The 24,901-nt window shown below is 45.7% G+C and overlaps 1 protein-coding gene across 1 annotated transcript in view; it reads left to right on the forward strand.

The window, feature by feature from the left end:
* prkdc (protein kinase, DNA-activated, catalytic subunit) overlaps positions 1-24,901 on the forward strand; it is a gene marked incomplete at its 3' end in the record, with an annotated part of 128,474 nt that overhangs the window by 94,019 nt on the left and 9,554 nt on the right. Inside the window, exons 64-79 of the mRNA XM_083778143.1 lie at positions 128-360; positions 5,440-5,578; positions 8,077-8,265; positions 9,521-9,745; positions 10,917-11,025; positions 12,795-12,897; positions 13,958-14,120; positions 15,367-15,541; positions 16,885-17,078; positions 17,849-18,029; positions 18,425-18,585; positions 19,496-19,707; positions 21,240-21,327; positions 22,817-22,960; positions 23,486-23,690; positions 24,723-24,790. Of these exons, the coding sequence (XP_083634269.1) occupies positions 128-360; positions 5,440-5,578; positions 8,077-8,265; positions 9,521-9,745; positions 10,917-11,025; positions 12,795-12,897; positions 13,958-14,120; positions 15,367-15,541; positions 16,885-17,078; positions 17,849-18,029; positions 18,425-18,585; positions 19,496-19,707; positions 21,240-21,327; positions 22,817-22,960; positions 23,486-23,690; positions 24,723-24,790 (2,589 nt within the window). The remainder of the gene's footprint in view (positions 1-127; positions 361-5,439; positions 5,579-8,076; positions 8,266-9,520; positions 9,746-10,916; positions 11,026-12,794; positions 12,898-13,957; positions 14,121-15,366; positions 15,542-16,884; positions 17,079-17,848; positions 18,030-18,424; positions 18,586-19,495; positions 19,708-21,239; positions 21,328-22,816; positions 22,961-23,485; positions 23,691-24,722; positions 24,791-24,901) is intronic.

Consider the following 24,901-nt stretch of genomic DNA (forward strand, 5'->3'; position numbering starts at 1 on the left):
GAATAAAACTAGACTAACACTAAAACATTTCAGATGACAAAAACATGACTAAACTAAATTATGACTATGACTAAACTAAAATCAAATGTCGTCAAAAATCAAACACTCCCGTCCCCTGTATGTACAGGACATGAGCTACCAGCACAGGGAGCTGCTGCAGCTGCAGCCGTCCGCCATCAGCTCCAGCTGCCTGGCCAGCCTCCAGCAGCCGTCGGGCATCCTGCTCCTGGAGGAGGGCCTGCTGCAGGGCGCCGCCGGCCTGCAGGCCCAGGAGGAGCCGCCGCCCGCCAAGCGGCCTCGGGGGGGAGGACGCAGGGTCGACGTGCCCCCCGAGACGGAGAAATGGATCCATCTCGCCAAGTATGTGCACGACTTACTTGACTGTTCTTGTGTCTTTGAACCATAGAGTATTAAAAGGATAGAGACTGCTCTGGCGCGAAGCTCCGCCCCCCCCCCCCCCCCCCCCCCCACTATTCATGTCAGTGGAAGTTGCTCAGTGGCGTTTTGAAGCACCCGGAAGGACCGTCTACTTCAGCCTTTTTTCGCCGATTCAGCATTTGGGCGCCGATTCAGCATTTGGGCACCAAATTTTGGTGCCCAAATGCGGAAGTGCAACCGAGCGCTCAATGTTAAAGCCCAGCTGCACGGGGTTTCCTCGTCATGAATCCACGGGTCCGCAACCGTCCGCCTGCAGTCCTTCCTCTTACCACTAGGGCCCAGTGCTTCAACGTTGGAGTGCCTCACTGGCCCCTTGCTTTGAACAGGCGATTGAATGGACTTTTCCGTGTTCTGTTCCTTTCTCTTCCTGCCCGGAAGAAAGCACCTATAAGGGACAGGTCAAATTTAACACAATCCCTTTACTTTTGGCAGAATGCTCCGTCATAAGGAATGTAATAACCTTCCACTCCTGGCGGAATGCTCCGTCAGATTAGCTTTATTATTGATATCAAACCGCATCGCTGATTTCTATTTTTTTCATTATTATTTTGGCTCTGCCTTTCCTTCTTTAGCGATCCTAGACCGGGTTGCGCAACAGCGGTCCCGTCCACCTCCCATTATACAGGCTGACTAAAAAGCTGAATAACTCCTAATCTACGGAGCTCTCCATGCTTTGGTCAATTAGCGCGATGTCCGGAGGTCTTTGCTGATTATCCGGTGGTCTAGAGATGGAAACATTGGTGCTTTCTAGAGCAAGGATGGCTATATTTTAGCTCGCTAGCATTGACGCTATTTATTTAGCATAAGATGGATGCCCACAACATCCGTTTCTGAGCTGTGTGCGCAACCTCTAAATCGCCCCCACAGACCGTGGCAGTCAGAGGTTGGATTTGCGTCCAGCAGGTGGCAGTAAACCTGCTTTAGTAGGGGTACCCCCCTGGAGTAAATGTATAAAATTATATAAAATACCATCACCCTCCCTCTGAATGAAAAATCCAGTCCCCTGAGTCCCCACTCATTTTGACCTGAGATTCTAAAAATGTCTTCTACATCCTGACAGTTTCTGAAAAAGCTATGTTTCTATGTCAGTCGTTCTTCGATAAAAAAAAAAAATAGCAGACCTACCACCTTGTAGCGTGCCACTCGGTGGCGCGCTATGAGCTTGTAGATCTGCTATTTTTCAATAGCTAAAGCATAACATAATGCTAACACCAAAAGGGGTTCCCGCCCAGAATGGGTTAAACAAAAATTAAGCACCCTGCCCTAACATGACTATACCTCGTCCTCAGTACAATTATGCCTAAAACCTTAATCTTTATTCCTAACTTAGTATCAGTAAAAGTAGTGTTTTTCTGAGAAAATAAATTGTCAGTGTTCAGATTCGATCCTGCAGACCGTCTCATAGTCCTCCAAACGCTACCCAATTGCTGATAAAAAAACTTGTGGGAGTTACAAATGTAACAATAGTTTCGGCTCACGTCATTTTTTATTCTTGCATGATGGATAAATGACCAATCCAATGTTTATGTTCACACGAACCCGGACAGCTGAACCAATGGAAAGTATTAAAATTCGCTTCACACCTCTTAACTCCATTGGACCCTCAAACTGTCTGCTAAAACAGCTAACTCCACCACCTCTCTGCCTTGCGTGCAAGTAATTGACAATATATAAAGTCACAACGCCAACTTGGATGAGGCAGTATTGCTTTGTTTTAGTTAGGAGTTAGGTGGTTTCTTCTCGACAGCAGATATACTGATTTTGAAAACACAGGACATGATGTTAAGTCCAAAGTGCTCAGGGACTCGACCGCATACCTAAAGATCGAAGACTTGAGCACTGTGATGTCGAGACAGCTGGACAGACACTTCACAGGGGTTGTCAAGTGGGGTCCTACTTTCACCAACGTTTCGCTGATTTAACCCCACGACATCTCCAGTAGGCTCAGCAGTGCATTCTGGCGTCCCAGAAGCACCCCCCTTTGCATCTGCCCAGCCTGCTTATTTGGGAGACCAGCTAGGGTCTTTCCTTTTCAGCCAGAGCCACTGGCTACTCCACTCTGCCAGTCTGGATAGCTCCTTGATGGCCCGACGTAGGACTTGTCCGCTGATGCCAAGGTCCTTCATCAGCCTCACAGTTGATGTTGCCACAAAACCCTGACATCCATCTTCTGCTGGACAGACCTTTGCTCTCCAGCCCCGCTGTTCTGCCTCTGCTGCAAGATCTGAATATTGCAGTTTCTTTCTTTCAAAGGCTTCCTGAACTGCATCCTCCCAAGTGACTGTAAGCTCCACAAAGTACACTCTGTGCTGCACTCAGGTTGGTGATGACGATCTCTGGTGGAACTGTGAGTCGTTGGCCCACGTCCACTAGCATCTGCCAGTCTCTGGCTGCCTCCAGTTTGCCTGTATATAACTCGGAATGCATGTCCGGGGAGGAAAATAACATGCCCAGGAAACCTGGCCAGTCGGATGCATGTTTCATCTGTTTGTGTTTGTTTGTGACGTCACTCCCACCTCCTAGTTAGTCTATATAAAATGCTGCAGGGTGAAAGAACACAGTTGTAGACCGAATAAACAGAAGATAAGAGGAACAGCCACAGTGAGATGCTTCGGTGGACAGTGGCCAGAGAGAATGGAGGGAAAGAGAGAGCCGGTCAAGCCGTAGTTGCGGTTGGACCCCAGGTTTATTCCTTCGCTGATTCAGAAAGCTACGGCATGGATCGCATTGATGTGAGCGTCTTCAACACAGTGTCTTTGCGCTGGCGGACATTGCCCCCGGTTACAACCAGAAAAATGAGAAGGAAACATCACAAGCGCTACAGCCACACAGCTGCGCTGATAGACCATGTCGTCTACATCTTTGGGGGTGTCACGACGTGGCTGGAAGACGTATCGATGAAGTACCTCGGTGTTGTTTATGCGTTTAACGTCGACACACACAGATGGTTCATACCGGGGATTTCCGGGGCCGTTCCAGATTCAAGGTACCTCCACTCGGCATGTGTCTTGGGGAAGGTCATGTTTATTCATGGAGGACAGACCGAGCTGACTGGACCCACCAATGACCTCTACAAGTTAGACACGACCTCGATGGTCTGGACTTTAATTAAGACCAGAGGAACTCCACCACCCAATTATTCATCGATTCGCAGTTCCACCATCATCGGGACAAAGATGTTTGTATGTGGGGGGTGCAGGCTGCACCCCCCACATACCTGCAGAGTGCAGGCTGCACCGTGCAGCCTCTTGGTCTCAGTGTTTGACACGGAGACCAACCTTTGGCTGAACACACCTTCTGCACAGCTTCTCCCAGAACCACGTTATGATCATTCAGCTTTTACCTACAACGGAGAGCTGTACATACTCGGTGGCTGGTACTGGAATCAGACCTTCAATGACCTGTGGAAATTCAACCCAGAGACCTTCTCCTGGAAGAAGGTCGAGGTCAAGGGGGAACAGCCACTGTTCTGCGGTAAGTACAGGTTGTGCTGTTGCATGGTGGGAGATCGTGTCATCATCTTTGGAGGATACAGAGGCGGATACAGAGACGCCGTGCTACTGAACGACCTGCACATGTTAGACTTGAGTCCTAGTCTGAAGACGCTATGCAAGTTAGCAGTTATCCGTTGCGGTCTGGAGCAGTCTGGACTCCCACACAATATCAGGTGGGAACTGGCGGTCAGGACGGGCCAATAGCAACGACATGACAATGACACATGGTATGTGTGCTTTCACAGAGTGGTTCCGGACCGGTCAAGGTTGTTATTAGGTAAAAACAAGAAAAGCAGTTCCTGCAAAAAACTGTGTGGGCTTGCTGAAAACCCTGCAATGTATATGATAAGTAAGTAAGTAAGTAAGTACCTTGCCGAGCCATGAGGCCCATAGGGCAGGAGCCTATCTCCTGTTTCTGTATAGCGTGAGGCAGCTTGATGTACAAGTACACCCCCTGGACATGACGCTAGTATATCGCAGGGACTTACCCCCAATCCAACCCTTGATGCCGAGTGTCAAGCAGGGAGGCATTGGGTCTCATTTTGTATAGTCTTTGGTATGGCCCGGCCGGGGATTGAACCCCGACCTCCCAGTCTCAAAGCGGACACTCTAACCACAAGATCACTGAGCTGGTATATGATGTACAGTAGAAAATGTATTAGAAACTGAAGAAAACATTTAAAAAATTTACAACAAAAATGAACCATTGGTCCCGGTCACTGCCGCCCCCAGGAAGCGGCAGAGGTGTGTTATAGCAATCACAGAATCAGAAGCACCTCACAAGATGAAATAATTGTAAAAAAATAAATGCAAGCCTAATACAAGCATAAATAACCGCATGAAGCTAAACGTGTTGAAGTTTCTAGCACAAAGTATGTGTGGAAGTATCATCATACATACATACTTGTCATCTCTTCCTAAGTACTGCGTAATGTCTGACATCTCTCTACCGACAACGGGTAACCCACATCATGGCACATTCGTTATGGGATGCTCAAACACATGACAATACATCTCCCATCATCTCATTCCAGCCAATTAGGACACTGCTGGCCATGCATTGTCAATGTTAGAACAATGGTTTTTTTTACAGTGTAAACCCTCCTATGTCCAGCTTTGAGGGTTTGTGTAAAGTCACTTTACACAAACCCTCAAAGCTGGACATAGGAGGGGCTAGCGCACCTCAACAACCACGGTTCCTCTGTCTTCATGATTTGCTCTGGTCCATAGCATTTGAAGGAGCTAGGTTATGATTACATGCTAGCAGGCTGTCGGGCAGAAACCTCTTATCTCCATATTCTTTTTTTTCTCTCCTAAATTAACCCCCTGCTTGATCACACCGCAGTGTCACACAAGAGCATCAAAAGTATAGCAGATCCACAAGCCCTTTCAGCTTGTAGATCTGCTACTTGAATTAGAATTTGCATCGTGAAAAGTAACCGTTCCGGACATAATATGAGCTTTCCACCCGACATAGACGACATCACGCATCCTCTGTTTTTTCCAGGCTGTACAGATCGTTGGAGGATTACGATGTCGTGCGTGGAATCTTCGGCGGAAAGATCGGGACCAAGTCCATAACGCTGAGCGCTCTTCAAGCGGAGGCCAGCAGTGACTTTGCAGAAGCCGTCCGGCTGTACAATGAGGTATTATTGATCAGGCTTTATACAATGAGTATAGAGCGTCGCAGTCCCACCCCCTTTCATGACGACGCCAGGCCCAGGAAATGATTCCCAATGCATTTTTCCCATAGACATTTCTATGGGACAGGTAAGGTATTTATTTAAAGCCGTGGACAAAGCCAACTCGAGTCGTGACAACTCATGACAACAAACACAATATTTTGGACCAAACAAACAATTACAAAGAAGAACCTTTGTAACCTGCCGTTTTTTTCTTCTTTCTAATTATTTGTTTGTTTGTTGTCATGATTTGTCACGACAAGAGTTGGTTTTGTCCGTGGATAATCATTTCCTGGGCCCTGGTAGGGGGCGGGACTGCGACGCTCTACTGAACAGAATGCTGTTTTTGAGCGGTGCCTAACCGCTCCAATGACTGGCTGTGTGTGTCTATGTATATGTATGCATGTCTGTTTGAGTATAGACAGCTGGGTGACCTACCTTTCTAGTGGCGCTGTTGAGACGCATGCACGTACTGTGTGTGCTGTGTGCACGCATACGTGCACACAGCACAGCACAGTAGGGGAGTTTTGCACAAGCTGTTTTCTTACCGTATATGAAGATGCGTATCCATTAGTCATTAAAACGACAAAAAAAACAAACATGCTGAGCGTTTCATAAGGAATTAGCAGATTTACCGTCCATGTGGGTCAAAAAAGGCTAGAACTCCTATTCAATCGCGCAATTGCTCCGACAGGAGATCATTTTCTGCTGAGCCTGCTCTGTCACCAGTTGGCAACACTGGTTGCCAAGCCTGCATATCCAGCCTAACGTGGATTCATTCACAGTTGCTGCCTGGTTTGGTTTTTGGAGGCTGCTTAGCTTATTTCTGTCATGACAGTTGCCACCACTGGCAACAACCCATAACATCCCATCGTCTGCACGGCATGGCTAGTCGAGCATTTCTGATTGGCTGCCTCGTCTCCAGCCATGTTGCCTCAGAATTCTTTAGGGTCACTAATTTGAGCATAACAGCGGAGCGCAGCTAAAAAGTGGCATAACGTCAGCAGCAGACCCACAGATAATAATAATGCAGGGGGTAATTAATTGATTTAATCAATTTGGGCTTGTTTTGTTTACATCTGTCGTAGATGATGTGACAGGTTAGTCCATGAGGTGTTGTTGCTGCACTCTTCCTGGTCTATACGTGTTGCTTACGGGTTTACAGGTGTACAGGAAGTGGGTTATTATTATTATTTTTCCACAAGCTCCATCGCTTTTGTTGTTTTTCACGAAGAGAGGAAGAGAAAAACAGAGGTGGTCAGGCCTTGTTCAACACTAATGGTACAGGTGTACAGGTCAGGAACTGTTGTTGCGAATGCAGTGATTGCGAACGCAGTGATTGCGAACGCAATGACCTAGCAGAATATGTCTGTCTGTGTGTGTGTGTGTGTGTGTGTGTGTGTGTGTGTGTCACGCTGTAACACCACCCGCCCGCCATCAGAGGGCACAGCTGTATCACACACAAAAAACACACACATACACACACAAAAAAAAAGAACTTAAAAAAACACTAAATTTACGAGCTGCGTTCGCTTCCCGCGTTCGCGCGTCTTGTTTAGATAACCTAGTTTAATATAGAGTGCCAAAGTCCTGACATCACACCACGTGTCAGTAATCGGGGGAATCTATGGGGAATAACATCAGCGCATCTTAGTATCGTCTCATATAAGACTTGTGGTCCAAAAATAAACAATCTGTCCGGGCGATATTGTCGCGGAGGTGGCTCTGTATTGTTTACGATAGTCAGCCACTCTTATACGATACAGTCTTGTTTGTGGCAAAACTTTAACCAGTTTGGCGGCAGTAACATTAGTGTCAGTTGTTTCTTCATATCCATATGAGTCAAACCGCCAGGTTCATGTGTTTATTTTCGGAACACAGTTCTTATTTGACGCTATATTAACCAATTTGGGCCTGACACAAAAAAATTAATAAGTCTTCTGAAAGAATATACTTTCAAATATTTGTGCCGCATTTTCACGATATTGTCAGACCTACAAGCTCTTTTTGCTAGGGTAGGTACCCTCACAAAAACATGCAGTAATCCTGGTCTCTAAACTGCTTCCCCCTGGCCAGCCGGGGCGCCTGATGGAGGGAAATTCCCCTCTGTCAGCAGCTTGGACTCCTCATGCATTGAAGGAAGCATGAGGTCAGTCCGCTGCCCCCCCAGGTTGGCAGAGGAAGTGTAGCGCCCAGAATTACATTAGATAATTGGCACTGGGTGACAAAAAAAAACTGGGTTGCAAAATCGTGGGATAAAAATGATTAAAAGAAAACCTACAAGCTCAACCTACGAGCTTGTAGATCTGCTATTTTTCAATAGATAAAGTATAACATAATGCTTAGTTAAAACCCCAGAATGGGTTAAACACGTTTATGGGAATTCCGAATGGAGAAATAAACTAAATGGACTTCGGTGTTTTGAGAAAGCATCTTTAACGTCCTTCCTTGTCGTCGTATAGGCTCTGAACACGGAGGAGTGGAGCGACGGGGAGCCCAAAGACTCCGAGAAGGACTTCTGGGAGATGGCGGCCATGGAGGCCTACAGCCACCTGACGGAGTGGCGCTCCCTGCAGTACTGTGCCACCGTCAACATCGACGACAGCAACCCCCCCAACCTGGAGAACATGTGGGCGGAGCCCATCTACCGGGTATATACCGCCACAACTTACCTTTTCACAATTCACATGACGAAAAACAAAACAACTATGGTGTTTTGAGTGGTGCAACCACTCCAAGGAACAGCAATGTCACCTATGTGTCCTCACCTATGTGACTGTGAGTACCAGTAGGGGCAAAAGTGGCGCAGAAACAGAGAGAGTGAGATAGTGTTGCACTGTTGCCTGCTAATTACAGAGAGAGAGAGAGAGAGGGAGGGGCAGAGGGAGAGGGGAGTTGCACCACTCAGTTCACACGGGTGTGATTTTTTTGGCCTCACGTTGCAGCGTCGTCACTAGTCTCAACATCGACAGTATAGCCAGGTTGCACCTGGCTTAAAAACACAGATCTACAAGCTCAAAACGTAGCGGTTAGCTATTTTTGCTACTTTAGTGTGACTGTAGTACGACAAAGTTTTGCATTGATTTATTTCATGAAAAGCTATGAGCTATGGCTGTCGTTAGTGATGTTTTAGTGTCTGTTCTAGTCTTAGTCTGCTAAATCTACAGTTGATTTAGTCGACTAAAATGTATTTTGGCGGGCCTTGATGCCGTCGTAATGATTTTACACTTGCTGAGATATAGCCGATCTACAAGCTCACAACGCGTCGCAGCGAGCCACGTTCTGAGCTTGTAGATTGGCTGTGACGTGTTGTGAGGTTGTAGATCTGCTATTTTCAGCATGCAACTAAGTGTAAAATGACCTATACTGGATCTCTTGTCCACTAGGCCCTTCCTAACATTTTTAGTCTAGTTTTTATTTGTTGACGACATTAACAGTATATTCAGTCTTAGTTTTAGTCATCATAGTTTCCATTTAGTTTTCGTCAGCGAAGAAAGGTAGTCGACGAACATGTTTCGTCGTAGTGTTAGTCGACGAAATCGAGTTGAACCCTAGCTTCTTCTTCTAGCCTAGCCCCTTAGATAGCACTTTATGTTGACTTAGATATATATATAATAGTATTTTAAACAGACTTTTAGCTTGTTACGTAGACAGCACTAGAATTGCATTTTATGTAGTCATAGCACTTTATAGTACACATGTATAATATAGTATAGTATGTATAGTTTACATAGATACTCCACTGTTACGTTCTTAGTTTATACATGATTCATGATAACTACTTTTTATATTATGTGATGTATGCCATGCTTTTGTTTTTGCTTAATGTAAGTCGCTCTGGATTAAGAGTGTCTGCTAAATGCCTAAATTGTAAATTATTCTTGGGCCAACATGGCCGCCGTGCAGGAGATGTACCTGTCGCACATGGTGCGCAGCATGCTGAAGCAGCTGCAGCTGGGCCAGCGCGACCAGGCGCTGCTGAGCTTCGTGGACCGCGCCATGCGTGTGGAGGACCACAAGGCCGTGCTGGAGAGCCACTACAGCCAGGAGCTCAGCCTGCTCTACATCCTGCAGGAGGACTACGACCGCGCCGGCTACTACGCCGGCCGCGCCATGACGCTCTTCATTCAGGTTGGCCGTTTTAACCCATTCTGACCTGAGATCAGGTTCTAAAAAAATTCTTCTACATCCTGACAGTTTTCTATGTCAGTCGTTCTTCGATTTTTCAAAAATAGCAGACCTACAAGCTTGTAGGTCTGCTATTTTTCAATAGCTAAAGCATAACACAATGCTAACACCAAAAGGGGTTCCCGCCCCAAAATGGGTTAAAACTGTTTTAATGCCAGTATTAAACAATCGTGTTTCAGGTCTCACTGCCATGTTTTTTTTTTTTTTTTTAGATTTTTTTTTTTGCGGCTTACGCCTTTTATTGATTTTTGAAGGGACAGACAGTAGGCTGACAGGAAACGGGAGAGAGATGGGGGGATGACATGCAGTAAAGGCCGTGTCGGGTCCGGGAGTCGAACCCGCGGCACACTGCGACTGGATTACCAGTCCGGTGCCCAGACCGTTACGCTACGGCCTGGGCCCCACTGCCATGTTTTAACCCATTTTGGGGGGGTTGGTGTTTTAAGCATTAGGCATTAGCATTATGTTATACTTTAGCTATTGAAAAATAGCAGATCTACAAGCTCATAGCGTGGCACCGAGTGTGGCGCTATGAACTTGTAGGTCTGCTATTTTTGAAAAATCGTGAAAATGTGCCTCAAATCTTTGAATATTCTTTCAGAGTTTCAGTTTCTCAAATATTTGGTTCTGGAGAGCGGTCCCCTAGCGGAACAACATATTTTCAGATGGGGGGTCGGCAGCATATTACATATAATCTTTGGGGTCCTTGACATGAAATATTGAGAACCCCTGACATAGAAACATGAGGTTTTTCAGAAAAAAATACATTTTAAAAAGACATTTTTAAAATGTCGACGTCAGGCCTAAATGGGTTAATTTACTTTTTTACATTTAAGACATTATTCCATTTAATAAACACATTGGCTATAATGCATTATGACACAGACATTACAGCACTTCTCTATGTGCCTTTATAACCACCTAAGTTATAATAGTTATAATGTGCTGTTCCACTGAGCATAATAATGCTCGGCGATCCTCCCACGATGGATTTGGTTAGCTGTTTTCTAACCGGACGTCAATCGCCTGGGGTATTTTTTCCCTTGAAAGTGTTAAAAACAAAAGCCTCGTTATTTGTGATAAGTGATTTTTATCCTTTCTCCACTGGATGCAGAATTACTCCAGCGTGGACACGTTGCTGAGCCAGAGTCGTCTGAGGATCCTGCAGTCGGTGCAGGCCTTGACCGAGATCCAGGACTTCCTGCAGTTCATCAGAGGAGAGGGTGAGTGAGACAGGAACAAACTACTGTTTATCAGACGGGAGGGTGAGACAGCAACAAACTACTGTTTATCAGAGGGGAGGGTGAGACAGCAACAAACTACTGTTTATCAGAGGAGAGGGTGAGACAGCAACAAACTACTGTTTATCAGAGGAGAGGGTGAGACAGCAACAAACTACTGTTTATCAGAGGAGAGGGTGAGACAGGAACAAACTACTGTTTATCAGAGGAGAGGGTGAGACAGGAACAAACTACTGTTTATCAGAGGAGAGGGTGAGACAGGAACAAACTACTGTTTATCAGAGGAGAGGGTGAGACAGCAACAAACTACTGTTTATCAGAGGAGAGGGTGAGACAGGAACAAACTACTGTTTATCAGAGGAGAGGGTGAGACAGCAACAAACTACTGTTTATCAGAGGAGAGGGTGAGACAGGAACAAACTACTGTTTATTAGAGGAGAGGGTGAGACAGGAACAAACTACTGTTTATCAGAGGAGAGGGTGAGACAGCAACAAACTACTGTTTATTAGAGGAGAGGGTGAGACAGGAACAAACTACTGTTTATCAGAGGAGAGGGTGAGACAGCAACAAACTACTGTTTATCAGAGGAGAGGGTGAGACAGGAACAAACTACTGTTTATCAGAGGAGAGGGTGAGACAGCAACAAACTACTGTTTATCAGAGGAGAGGGTGAGACAGGAACAAACTACTGTTTATTAGAGGAGAGGGTGAGTGAGACAGGAACAAACTACTGTTTATCAGAGGACAGGGTGAGTGAGATGGGAACAAACTACTGTTTATTAGAGGAGAGGGTTAATGAGACAGGAAAAAACTACTGTTTATCAGAGGAGAGGGTGAGACAGGAACAAACTACTGTTTATCAGAGGAGAGGGTGAGTGAGACAGGAACAAACTACTGTTTATCAGAGGAGAGGGTGAGACAGGAACAAACTACTGTTTATTAGAGGAGAGGGTTAGTGAGACAGGAACAAACTACTGTTTATCAGAGAAGTGGGTTAGTGAGACAGGAACAAACTACTGTTTATCAGAGGAGAGGGTGAGTGAGACGGGAACAAACTACTGTTTATCAGAGGAGAGGGTGAGTGAGACAGGAACAAACTACTGTTTATCAGAGGAGAGGGTGAGTGAGACAGGAACAAACTACTGTTTATCAGAGGAGAGGGTGAGTGAGACAGGAACAAACTACTGTTTATCAGAGGAGAGGGTGAGACAGGAACAAACTACTGTTTATTAGAGGAGAGGGTGAGTGAGACAGGAACAAACTACTGTTCATCAGAGGAGAGTGTGAGACAGGAACAAACTACACAGGGTGAGTGAGACAGGAACAAACTACTGTTTATTAGAGGAGAGGGTGAGTGAGACAGGAACAAACTACTGTTTATTAGAGGAGAGGGTGAGTGAGACAGGAACAAACTACTGTTTATTAGAGGAGAGGGTGAGTGAGACAGGAACAAACTACTGTTCATCAGAGGAGAGTGTGAGACAGGAACAAACTACACAGGGTGAGTGAGACAGGAACAAACTACTGTTTATTAGAGGAGAGGGTGAGTGAGACAGGAACAAACTACTGTTTATCAGAGGAGAGCGTGAGTGAGACAGGAACAAACTACTGTTTATTAGAGGAGAGGGTGAGTGAGACAGGAACAAACTACTGTTTATTAGAGGAGAGGGTGAGTGAGACAGGAACAAACTACACAGGGTGAGTGAGACAGGTGTGATTTATACTATATCTTGTGTGTTTGTCCAAACAGTGTCGGTGAATTCTCTGAAGGGGCTCATCAGATTATGGACTGACCGCTACCCTGATGCTAAAGCGGACCCTCTGAATGTATGGGATGACATCATCACCTCTAGGTAAGACCCTCTGAATGTATGGGATGACATCATCACCTCCAGGTAAGACCCCCTGAATGTATGGGATGACATCACCTCCAGGTAAGACCCCCTGAATGTATGGGGTGACATCATCACCTCCAGGTAAGACCCCTGAATGTATGGGCAAAGATGCAGTCTGCCATTCATTGTCAATGGAAGTCAGCGTCACTCATGACGATGCAAAGATGCAGTCTACCATTCATTGTCAATGGAAGCCAGTGACATTTGGTTGCAGCCTTTGCATCGTTTCATCTGTCTGTGTGTGTGTGTGAACGCACCAAAATACCCCTACATGTCTGGGATGACATCATCACCTCCAGGTAAGACACGTACAGAGGAGGGACAGTGAGATGGTTTGGACACGTACAGAGGAGGGACAGTGAGATGGTTTTGGACATGTACAGATGGTTTAATGTGGCCCTCAGGTATATATCGCAATAATATTGTTGATTTCAGCTGTTACAATTCCAAACATGGAAGGGCCACTATAGTTCCACACTCACTCCAGAGGGCCACTATAGTTCCACACTCACTCCAGAGGGCCACTATAGTTCCACACTCACTCCAGAGGGCCACTATAGTTCCACACTCACACCAGAGCGCCACATTGCATATTACTCGTATATGTCGCAGCAAAAATAGCTGATCTACAAGCTCAAAACGTGTCGCACTGCGACGCGTTTTGAGTCCAATACATTGGACCTAAAATAGACATTTGAATACTAGTCATTATACTATTATAGACGGAGGTAATTAAAGAAGTTGCAATTCCTTGTTTGAAATCAATAATATTATTGCGATATAAACCTGAGGGCCACATTAAACCATTTTGGGCGGGAACCCCTTTTGGTGTTTTAAGCATTATGTTGTGCTTTAGCTATTGAAAAATAGCAGATCTACAAGCTCACAGCGTGCCACCGAGTGGCGCGCTACGAGCTTGTGCGTCTGCTATTTTTGGCCGCCAGTCGCCCATGATTAGATATTCTTTGCCCAGTGTTATATAACCGTACACGTCACCCTGTGTCGCCGTGTGCTCCAGATGCTTCTTCCTGGACCAGATCAAGGAGAAGCTCGCCGGCCGCCACCATGCTCCCATGGAGGTGGACTCCGCGTCGGAGGAGTCTGGCGGAGACGTCGACGCGTTGGTCAGCGACTGCAAGTTCAACATGAAGCTCACCATGGCCGACAGCGCGTGGAAGCAGGTACTGTTTTTTTTACAAGCTCGACGTTTTACATATGTGGCAGTGGATCAGGGGGTAGAGCGGCCGGTTCGATCCCTGTGGGCTGAGCTCCTAATTGTCTCCACCAGGCCGAAGGCATGTGGGGAGAGTATGTTTTGCACTCCGTCCGTCCGTTTGTGTGTCCGTCCGTGTGTCCGTGAACAGCTAATCTCGGCCACCGTTAACCCGGTCGATGCCATATTTTGCACACACACTCCCTGGATGCCAACCATGAACCTCTGCCCCAAACTTTCCAGAACGGCCTGTTATAGCGCCACCAGGAGGCCGCTTTGTGCAAAACAAGTTTTTGCACAGTACACCTACAGATTTTGTCCAAACATCACGCAAATTGATACACACACTCCCTGGATGCCAACGATGAACCTCTGCCCCAAACTTTCCACAATGGCCTGTTATAGCGCCACCAGGAGGCCGCTTTGTGCAAAACAAGTTTTTGCACAGTACACCTACAGATTTTGTCCAAACATCACGCAAATTGGTACACAGTCTCTCTACAGCCATTCAACCAAACCGGTCTTTCAGATTTCTCAGACTCCATCCTGATTGGTTAAGATTGGCTTCCAAAGTTCACAGGAGTGCTCAGTTTCAAACAAAATGCTGCAAATCATGAACACATCGCGTGATTTCCATGAAATTGTGCACCCACATTCCCACTAGGCCCAGGACAAAATGCCACATGAACAATTTCAACTCAGCCTCAAGGTGGCGCTATAACTGGCCGAAAAGTGTTTTTACCTCTAACTGCACGGATCTGTGGATAACCTGGTGGAGACCTGTGCCCAGAAGGGCACTTTTTCTAGTTACTCCTGATGTGCAGGTTGGTGCCTTGCCGTGCGTGGTTTCCTTCGCCATTGGTGTATGAATGAGTGTGTGTGAATGGTTGAATAACACGTACGTGTGTGTGTGTGTGTGTGTGTGTGTGTGTGTGTGTGTGTGTGTGTGTGTGTGTGTGTGTGTGTGTGTGTGTGTGTGTGTGTGTGTGTGTGTGTGTGTGTGTGAAAATGTAATGCAGAATCTATGTAAAGCACGTTGGATAACAGCTACATAAATGCACCATTTACCGATGAGATGCGTTCCATGTGTGACGTCGGGCATAGATGTGACCGACGTCACACGGCTTATAGACAGACAATAAAAAAATGAAAATAAAACGTGTCTCACATTGCAACCGTTTTTTGCATGTTTTTTTCCCTCTGTTTTACAACAGAGTAACTTCCCCGTCGCCACCAAGCTCCTGAAGGAGCTCCACAGAGACGCCAAGACCCAGAGGGGTCGTCTGAGACGCTGGGTGCACAGCTTCAGCCGCTTCAGTAACAAGCGCAGCCTGGCCCAGGGCCCCGTGGAGCAGATCAGCTCCATGCTCAAAACCATCCCACTGCTGGGTAAGTAGACCCCCAGGAACACGCCCAGGGGGGCGGCCCTGTTCCGGCGAGCCTTCCCGCGTCCGAAACGGTCGAGAAATGACAGAGTTATGCCGTGTTGCAGCTTTCCGCGCTCGGACAGACGCGTACGTACGTACAGGGACACGCATACACAGGGACACACATAGCTGCGTAATGGAGCGGAGGCACCGCTCAAAAACATCTACAGAGGCTGGCTGCCTGTCGAAGGTCGTTACCACAGGTCGTTTTGAGGAAGCAATCTGATTGGTTGAAACGGCCTTCTAGCCGTGGATCAAACCACCACCTAATCAAAACAAAGAATTCAGCTGCTCTGTTCTCCCAGAGCGCTAGCAAACTCGGTGGCTAGGCTAGCTAGTTTCTTGGGACATTTGTGGTCCTAGTGACTACATCTGTCATTAAGAAAATAATATATTCTTTCAGCGATTTTCTTAGTTTTAAGGGTAACTGTTGTGTAATTGCAATATTACACTCGAGGGTGTGGTTTAACGTGATTATTGCCACGTCAGTGATGCTTGCGGAACTCGACTTTTTCGTCACGTTCCTGACCTGCATCACTGGCAATAATCACGTCAACCCACACCCTCTCGTGTAATATTGCTTAACCCTTGGCCTACAATTCACGGAAAAAACGGAATTAATCGAAAAATCTAAACCTCCCGTTAACGGAAAAAACGGAATGACAATCAATATCAGTTATCGCGGGGTCAAAAGAGCAAAAATTAATATTTTTTCGCTAATATCACTAATGTTGGATGTAATTTACCAAAAAACGGCCGAAATCCGCGTGATCGTGCGCTATCGTGCACGCGCGCCGTCTCTATGGGCGTCGCTGTAAAAAAATTGATATTTTGCGATCTTTTGGGGTTGATTTGAGGTTAATTTGACTTAGTTATGAAAAATATAGCATTAGCTTAGCAATCCGGACCAGCCAAGCTATTGACTAGGGTCAAAATACTACAGGATGTTGTTGATCGTTGAACCGGAAGTGACTTAGGAAGATCCGTCTATTTTTGCCAAAATCAGCATAATGGTGCTTTCCCGCCATCTGGTGGCGAATCGAGAGAATACATTTGCAATGAATGAAAAAAAAAAAACATCTCTTCAATCCACCAGATCTTTCTTGTATGTTAAAACGATGAATTAAAAATATGCCAATTTGTTACCCAAACAAAAAAATTGGGACTGGTAGTCCAAGGGTTAAGTGCGGAATCTTTGCTATGATGTTTTGTTGCAAAGATGTTTATCAGCCATCTCCCCCTCTCTCTCTCTCTCTCTCTCTCTCTCTCTCTCTCTCTCTCTCTCTCTCTCTCTCCCTCCCTCAGAGGACGTGGCTTCGGAGTGCTCCTCGGCCTCCTCCAAGGTGTTCCGCGACCAGCAGAGCCTCCTGGGAGCGTCGTATGACATCCTGGCGTTGGCGCTGGGCCGGAGCCCGTCCGCCCTGGAGGCCGCCGGGCGCGACAAAGCGGACAAGGTCCTGCTGCTGGCCGGATGCCCGTCCACGTGCACCAACGCTAAGGTATACAACCGTACCCATCTTTAGCTCCAGATATACAACCGTACCCATCTTTAGCTCCAGATATACAACCGTACCCATCTTTAGCTCCAGATATACAACCGTACCCATCTTTAGCTCCAGATATACAACCGTACCCATCTTTAGCTCCAGATATACAACCGTACCCATCTTTAGCTCCAGATCCGATTCCGATCGTTTGAAATGTTGCGATTAGACCAGTGTTGATTTCGTCGACGAAAAATGTTCGTCGACTACCTTTTTTTCCTGGCGAAAACTAAATGGAAACTAAATGAAAACTAAGCTACGATGATTAAAACTAAGACTAAATATAGATCTACAAGCAAACAACGCGTCGCGCTGTGATGCGTTGTGTACTTGTAGAGATCTGCTATTTTCAGCAAGTGTAAAATCTGTCATTACGATGGCAAAATACATTTTAGTCGACTAGACTATGACTAAAAACTAAAATAAAAAAATTGCTGCCAAAAACGACACTGGATTAGACGACTATTATGTAATGATCGTGACGACGATAAGACGATAAGCTGCAGCTTATTATGTAGCTTATTATGCAGCTGCAGCTTATTATGTAATCATCGTACCACGGACGACAGGAGGCGGAGGTGAGGCTGCAGCTGCAGCTTATTATGTAATAATCGTACCACGGACGACAGGAGGCGGAGGTGAGGCTGCAGCTGCAGCTTATTATGTAGCTTTTTATGCAGCTTATTATGCAGCTTATTATGTAATAATCGTACCGCCGTCGACAGGAGGCGGAGGTGAGGCTGCAGCTGCAGGCGTTGAGGCTGCTGAGGGAGGGAGCGCGGAAGGCCGACGAGGAGCTCCAGTCCTACGGCCAGGAGTGTGTGGACGGCAGCGTCACCGACTCCCACATGGCCCTGGCCGGGTTCTGTGACCGGCGGCTGAGGGCCGAGGAGCAGTCCAGCACCAGTGAGTTTAGTCTGTCTGTCTGTCTGTCTGTCTGTCTGTCTGTCTGTCTGTCTCTCTGTCTGTCTGTCTGTCTGTCTGTCTGTCTGTCTGTCTGTCTGTCACCAGCGGTGTAAAAAAATAAGAAAAATAAACTAGTGTGAATTGAGGGGCACTCTTATCATCATACATAATCACAATCACAATTGGCGTCCTCAGATCTACAAGCTCATAGCGCGCCACCGAGTGGCGCGCTACGAGCTTGTAGGTCTGCTATTTTAGAAAAATCTAAGAACGACTGACATTAGAAACATAGCTTTTTCAGAAAACTGTCAGGATGTAGAAGACGGTTTTAGAATCTGATCTGGGGTCAGAATGGGCACGGCAGTGACGTGATGTAAGTGTCTCATCACTAACAGTCAGCGAGGACCCAGAGCTGCTGACCCTGCCCGTCCACGTGGTCCTCAGCCTGCTGAAGGCCCTCCGGATGAACGGCGAGGAGGCTCGCCTCCAGTTCCCTCGCCTGCTGCAGATCATCGAGATCTACCCCTCGGAGACGCTGGACCTCATGGCCAAAGAGGTTTACGTCTAATAATAATAATAATGAATTGTATTTTTATAGCGATTTTCCAAGTGTTTTACAATGGTTCATTCATTCATACATCTACTGATTGATTGATTGTTTATTTATTGTCCTGCACACAATGTGCCCAACCCTCATGGGTTTATAAGACACCATTTCACAATTGCATTTACAGCATGTTTTACATTACATAAATCACGCATTTACAGCATGTTTACATTACATAATTAATTATATTACACCTCAGATGTATACAGAGTATACTCTGTCTTCTTTCCCAAGCTTGACAAATAAAATCTGCCACAACAAAAGTCCCTTTGGCAAAACATATCTCCATTTTAAATCTAGGATATCCCGACAGATATAAGACATCTTATTAACCAAAATATCCCTTAAGTCGTCATCATCTACTCATGGCTTTGAGTGTGAACACCCCGGACAGTTTTTTTTTTAATGTTAGGGAGGAGAAGAGATCCAGTAGAACTAAAAAGACAAGTAATTTCATCAGTCTGAAAATTGCCGCTCTACAAGCACACAACGCCTCCCGCTGCAAGGCGCTGTGGGCTTGTAAGAGCGGCTATTTTCAGCATGCAAATGAGTGTAAAACTTCCAGATGACTAAAATATGACTAAACCTAATTGGAATATATGTGACCAGATTTGACTAAGGGACTGCCATCGTGCAAATTACAGATTTTCACCAGAGGAGTTTTCTTTTCTTTTCTTTTTTAAATGAAAAAAGTTAATATCACAGGCACACTCTTCACATAATAGAGCATGTCTGAAATAAGTGTCAGAGCTGAAATCGACATGTACATATGAAATAAATGCTTAAACATGTAGCTAGGTGTAATGTTAGAGACAAAAAAAATCAACACTTTCTCTTCTTGTGCGCGCCACGACAACAGATGAGGTCAGTTCCCTGCTGGCTGCTCATTGGCTGGATCAGTCAGATGATGTCGCTGCTGGATAAGCCGGAGGCGGCGGCAGTGCAGCATTCCCTCCAGCAGGTGGCAGAGTGCTACCCTCAGGCTCTGGTGTACGCTCACATGATCAGCGGAGAGAACTACAGCTTCCAGGACTCCGCCACGGGACACCAGCAGAGGGAGTTCTACAACAGGTATAGTAACCCATTCTGACCTGAGATCAGATTCCAAAAATGTCTTCTACATCCTGACAGTTTTCTGAAAAAGCTATGTTTCTATGTCAGTCGTTCTTCGATTTTTCAAAAATAGCAGACCTACAAGCTTGTAGATCTGCTATTTTTTCAATAGCTAAAGCATGGCATGATCTTAGAGTATATATGAATAGAGAAGACACCCGAGTTCTCCTCCCATCCACTTGCATTAAGTTGCTCAAAAGCGCATGAGGCGATTTCACTCCTCCTTCCGTGTAGGAACAGAGTGCATTCTGGGATGGATTGGCCCCAAACACATGAACGCGCTGCCGTTGACTACCATTGTGCCGTTTGTGCGCGTTCACGTATGAAACATTCGTTCACGTGTCATGGCCCCAAACACATGAACGTGCGCAATGATAGTCAACGGACCAGCGCTGGCTCGAGCTGCAATACCAAATTTGGCCACTATGTCCATTTCGCCTCAGGGTTTCCTCCGGGTGCCGTCTCTATTCATATATACTCTTAAGGGCATGATGCTCAGGACTCCGCTACGGGACTAAGCAGAGGGAGTTCTACAACAGGTATATTAATCCATTTAGGCCTGACATCGAAATTTAAAAAAAATATTTAAAAAATGTATTTTTTCTGAAAAACCTCATGTTTCTATATCAGTGGTTCTCAATATTTCATGTCAAGGACCCCAAAGATTATATGTAATATGCCGCCGACCCCCATCTGAAAATATGTTGTTCCAGGGACCCCCCCAGAAGCAAAGATTTGAGTTGAAAACTGAAATCGATTTTTCAAAAATAGCAGACCTACAAGTTCTACATCTGCTATTTTTCAATAGCTATTAAGTATAGCAATGCTTTAAAACACCAAAAGGGGTTCCCGCCCTTAGAGTATACAGTATATTAATAGAGACGTGGTGGCCGAAAGTGGTATTTCACTGTGGGCCACGGCACTATGCATGTTCCATACGTAGAAAGATATGGCCCATAAGCAATCCACAGAATGCACTGGTTCCAACCCGGAAGAACGCTGAAAAAGTCTCTATTTATTACTCTATGATATTAAAGCACTGTTGCTATCGTTGTTAAAATGTACAATGTAGGCATTTAGCAGGCACTCTTGATCCAGAGCAATTGACAGTAAGCAAGAACAACACATGGTAATACATCAAATACATAGAAATAGTCGTCAAGGTAACAGTAGAATATCTGTACAATGGTACTAAACAATATGGAATGCTATATGTCTACATAATATGCGATAATCTAAATGACATATTTTTGGTCTTTGCATAGTATTATTGTCAACCCATGTTGGGCAGGAACCCCTTTTGGTGTTTCAAGCATTATGTTATACTTTAGCTATTGAAAAATTGCAGATCTAAAAGCTCATACGAACTTGTAGGTCTGCTATTTTTGAAAAATCGTAAGAAATGTGGCGCAAATCATTGAATATGTATTCTTTCAAAGTGAATGTTTTTTAACTAAATGGATTAATATACGGTAATCGTTGGTCCACAGACTGACGTCGCTGCTGGACAAGGGTGGAGCCCATAAGAGCTTTGTGAGTGCTCTGCAGCAGCTGACCAGCCCTGACCTGCTGTTCAAGGTATAACCCAGCACGATCATTCACCACACCTTCAGTTTAACACATGACAGTTTTCTGGAAAGCTTGTAGATCAGCCATTTCCCGTCGTACATTTTTTGGGGAAAAAACTATAATGATATTAAACATCATTAAATGTGTCAGTGATTTATTTCTGTATTTAGGTTATATTTGTCATATCTAGCCCTGTGCAATTTGTGGTTATGAAGCCTAAAAGGCAAAACAGAAATACAAATTGTAACGTTCCAAAGTTCAATGCGGAAAGACACAATTAAATCGTTAATTGCAATTAGTTGTGTGACAATTAACCGTCAACTTAAAGGACAACTTTAGTTTTTTTTTTCCCACCAAGGTTCATGTTATAGGTTGTTATTGGAGAAAGTAAATAGATGAGTGTTCATTATTTTTCATTTGCTGCTTTCTTTCATTTTAGGGATTTTAGCTGTTTTTGACAGGGGGGCGGGGGCATTCGAGCATGGGGATAAATATGTTTTTTTTTTGTTTTACAACATTTTATAGAGATTTTTTTATTTTATTATTTACTATAGTCCTACTAGACCCAAAGAAATTACATCTGGCCACAAAAGATCACAGGATCTACTGAATGTGAAGGTAGCCTACTGGGGGGAAGCCACACTGTGTGTCATAGGCTCAAATGTATACGTTTGACACATTCAGTAGATCCTGTGATCTTTTGTGACCACATGTAATTTCTTGGGGTCTAGTAGGACTATAGTACCGTAATTTCCGGACTATAAAGCGCACCTGAATATATGCTGCACCCGCTAAATTTAGGGAAAAAACAAATGTGTACATACAAGCCGCACTGGACTATAACGCCAGGGCTCCACTGGGCGCGTTGCGTCACGCGTGCGTCACGCGTGCGTCACGCGTGCGTCACGCGTGCGTGCGTCAAAAAACGAACCGGTTCAATTTTATGGTGACGGAGACGCGACGCAACGCGGGCAGTGGAGCCACCCTCCATTGATTAAAAGGGCACATTCCCGACACTGACGGAGACGCGACGCAGACGCGACGCAGACGCGCCGCAGACGCGCCGCAGACGCGCCCAGTGGAGCCCTGGCGTAAGCCGCAGGTGTTGTGTGAAACGACCATAGAGATAGAGTGGCCGTTAGCTGTAAAAATCCATAGATTAGCCGCACTGTTGTATAGGCCGCAGGGTTCAAAGCATGGGAAAAAAGTAGCGGCTTATAGTCCAGAAATTACGGTAAATAATAATAATAATTAAAAAAAACATATTTTTAGCCCCATGTTCGAATGCCCCCGCCCTGTCAAAAACAGCTAAAATCCCTAAAACGAAAGAAATCAGCAAATGAAAAAAAATTAAAACTCTCATCTTTTACGTTCTCTAATAACAACCTAAAACATGATCGAACCTTGGTTGCAAAAAAAACTAAAGCAACGGTGACAGCCCTGTGTTGATCTGAAGCCTGTTCTCGTGGTCCACGTCGTGGCTTGTCTGTTTCAACAGGACTGGTGGGACGACGTGAAGAACGAGATGGGAAACCCCGCGTTCGGCAAGAAGAGGATGGCCGTCCTGTACGACGAGATGCGCTCCTGCCTGGGGAACCCCAAAGCGCAGGGCTTTGGACCGTTCCGCAGGAAGTTCATCCAGGTCGGGTCTCTGGGGTCTCGCGTTACAATTGACAGTAGTAGGCATTTAGCAGACTTACTCCAGTCCAGAGCAACTTATAGTAAGCAAGAACAACACATGGTAATACATCAAATACATATAATTATATTACTTCAGGGGCGCCCGCTGGCCTGGGATGAGCATCAAAAGTAGCAGATCCGCAAGCTCGATGCTTGAGCTTGTAGATCTGCTACTTTTGCTATTTCAGAATTTTGGAGATGTGAGGTTTCAACTTTGCACCCGACAGAGACGATTTATGTACCGCACAAACTTCCAGAAATTCAGCTCTTGTGTTCTGCTTTGTACGGATTTTGGATTGGCTCCAAACTATTCCAAACTAGATTTTTTTTAAATAAACAGAACCGGCAAGCAGTGGAATAGGACAGTAGCTCAGCTAGAGGTTTAAAAGCACCATTTAGGGACCCTGAAGCAAATTAGAAAACGATTGTTTTTATCGCCACGTTCTCGGGCACTCACTCTCGTAAATCTTTTTAAACATTGAACCAGAAATTCGCTGGCAACGTGGAGAAGCTGTTTGGCTCTCAGGGCGTCAAGCTGGTGGAGAACAAGACGGACAAGAGCTTCATGAAGCAGGTGGACGAGCTGATGTCGGCCATCCGCGAGGCCCAGGGCGACCCCGGGAACCTCAAGGAGTACTCCCCCTGGCTGAGTGGCTTCAAGGCAGACCCCCTGCACGCACTGGAGGTCCCAGGTAAGATGGAGGAGTTACTGTCCCTGCACGAGCTGGAGGTCCCAGGTGTTATGATACTGTTCTAAGTATTGGACCCTCGTCTGGTTCTGGTGTTTGACGACCTGGTTGATTATTTCCTTGGTTCGGCGGCGGACAGACAGACGGGCCGGCCCGGGAGAAGATTAACATGACACGAGACTGGTCACATTAAAAAGTTCACAAAGTTTATTACACATTACAGAATCATATATAGCTCTGGATCCAGGTGTCCTCATGACGTGCCACTGAGACATAACAATAACAATCGGCTAACAGCAAGTCGACCTTGCTCTCCGAGCGGTCTCCAGTGGCTAACAAGACAGTCAGTCTGTTACTCTCCAGGCAGTACACAATGCATATCAAGTACATTGCATATTCACGTACAAGTACATTGTACAAGTACACAGCATGTTGTATACTACAACACCAGGTAAGATGGAGGAGTTACTGTCCCTGCACGCACTGGAGGTCCCAGGTAAGATGGAGGAGGAGTTACTACCCCTGGCTGAGAGGCTTCAAGGCAGACCCCCTGCACAAACTTGGAGGTCCCGGGGTAAAATGGTAAATGGTGCATTTATAGAGCGCCTTTTATCCAAGGCGCTTTACAGGAGATTGTGCATTGCATTCACCCCATTCACGCACACACATTCACACACCGAACCAGAGGAGAACACTGCACATCGCCGCATTTTGAGGGGCGCGCCTCTGCACCGTTATTGGTTAGCGAAATGCAAGGAAGTGGGGCTTTCTTACTATGCCAGATTTACGAATGCGTTTCACCAGGCTTCAAATTTTGAGCCGAATGCGAACGGAAATAAAAAATAAAAGTACCAAGGCTACTGCCCCCTGCACCAGCTGGAGGTCCCAGGTAAGATGGAAGAGTTACTCCCCATGGCTGAGCCCGACAGAGACGATATGCACATATCCTAGACATCCTGTCAATTAGTGATTGAATGGCACACGTATCCCTCATGTTCTGTTCCAAATGGTGCTTTTTTTTCTGTATAATTTTAGGACAGTATGACGGAAGATCCAAACCTCTGCCAGAGTACCACGCAAAGATAACAGGATTTGATGAACGGGTATGTATGAGATCCAAATATAACAGGATTTGATGAACGGGTATGTATGAGATCCAAATATAACAGGATTTGATGAACGTGTATGCATGCTCTAATTAGCCTTTGCCACAG

The sequence above is a fragment of the Protomyctophum parallelum genome (genome assembly GCF_964188405.1).
Source record: "Protomyctophum parallelum genome assembly, chromosome: 12".
Classification (NCBI taxonomy): domain Eukaryota; kingdom Metazoa; phylum Chordata; class Actinopteri; order Myctophiformes; family Myctophidae; genus Protomyctophum; species Protomyctophum parallelum.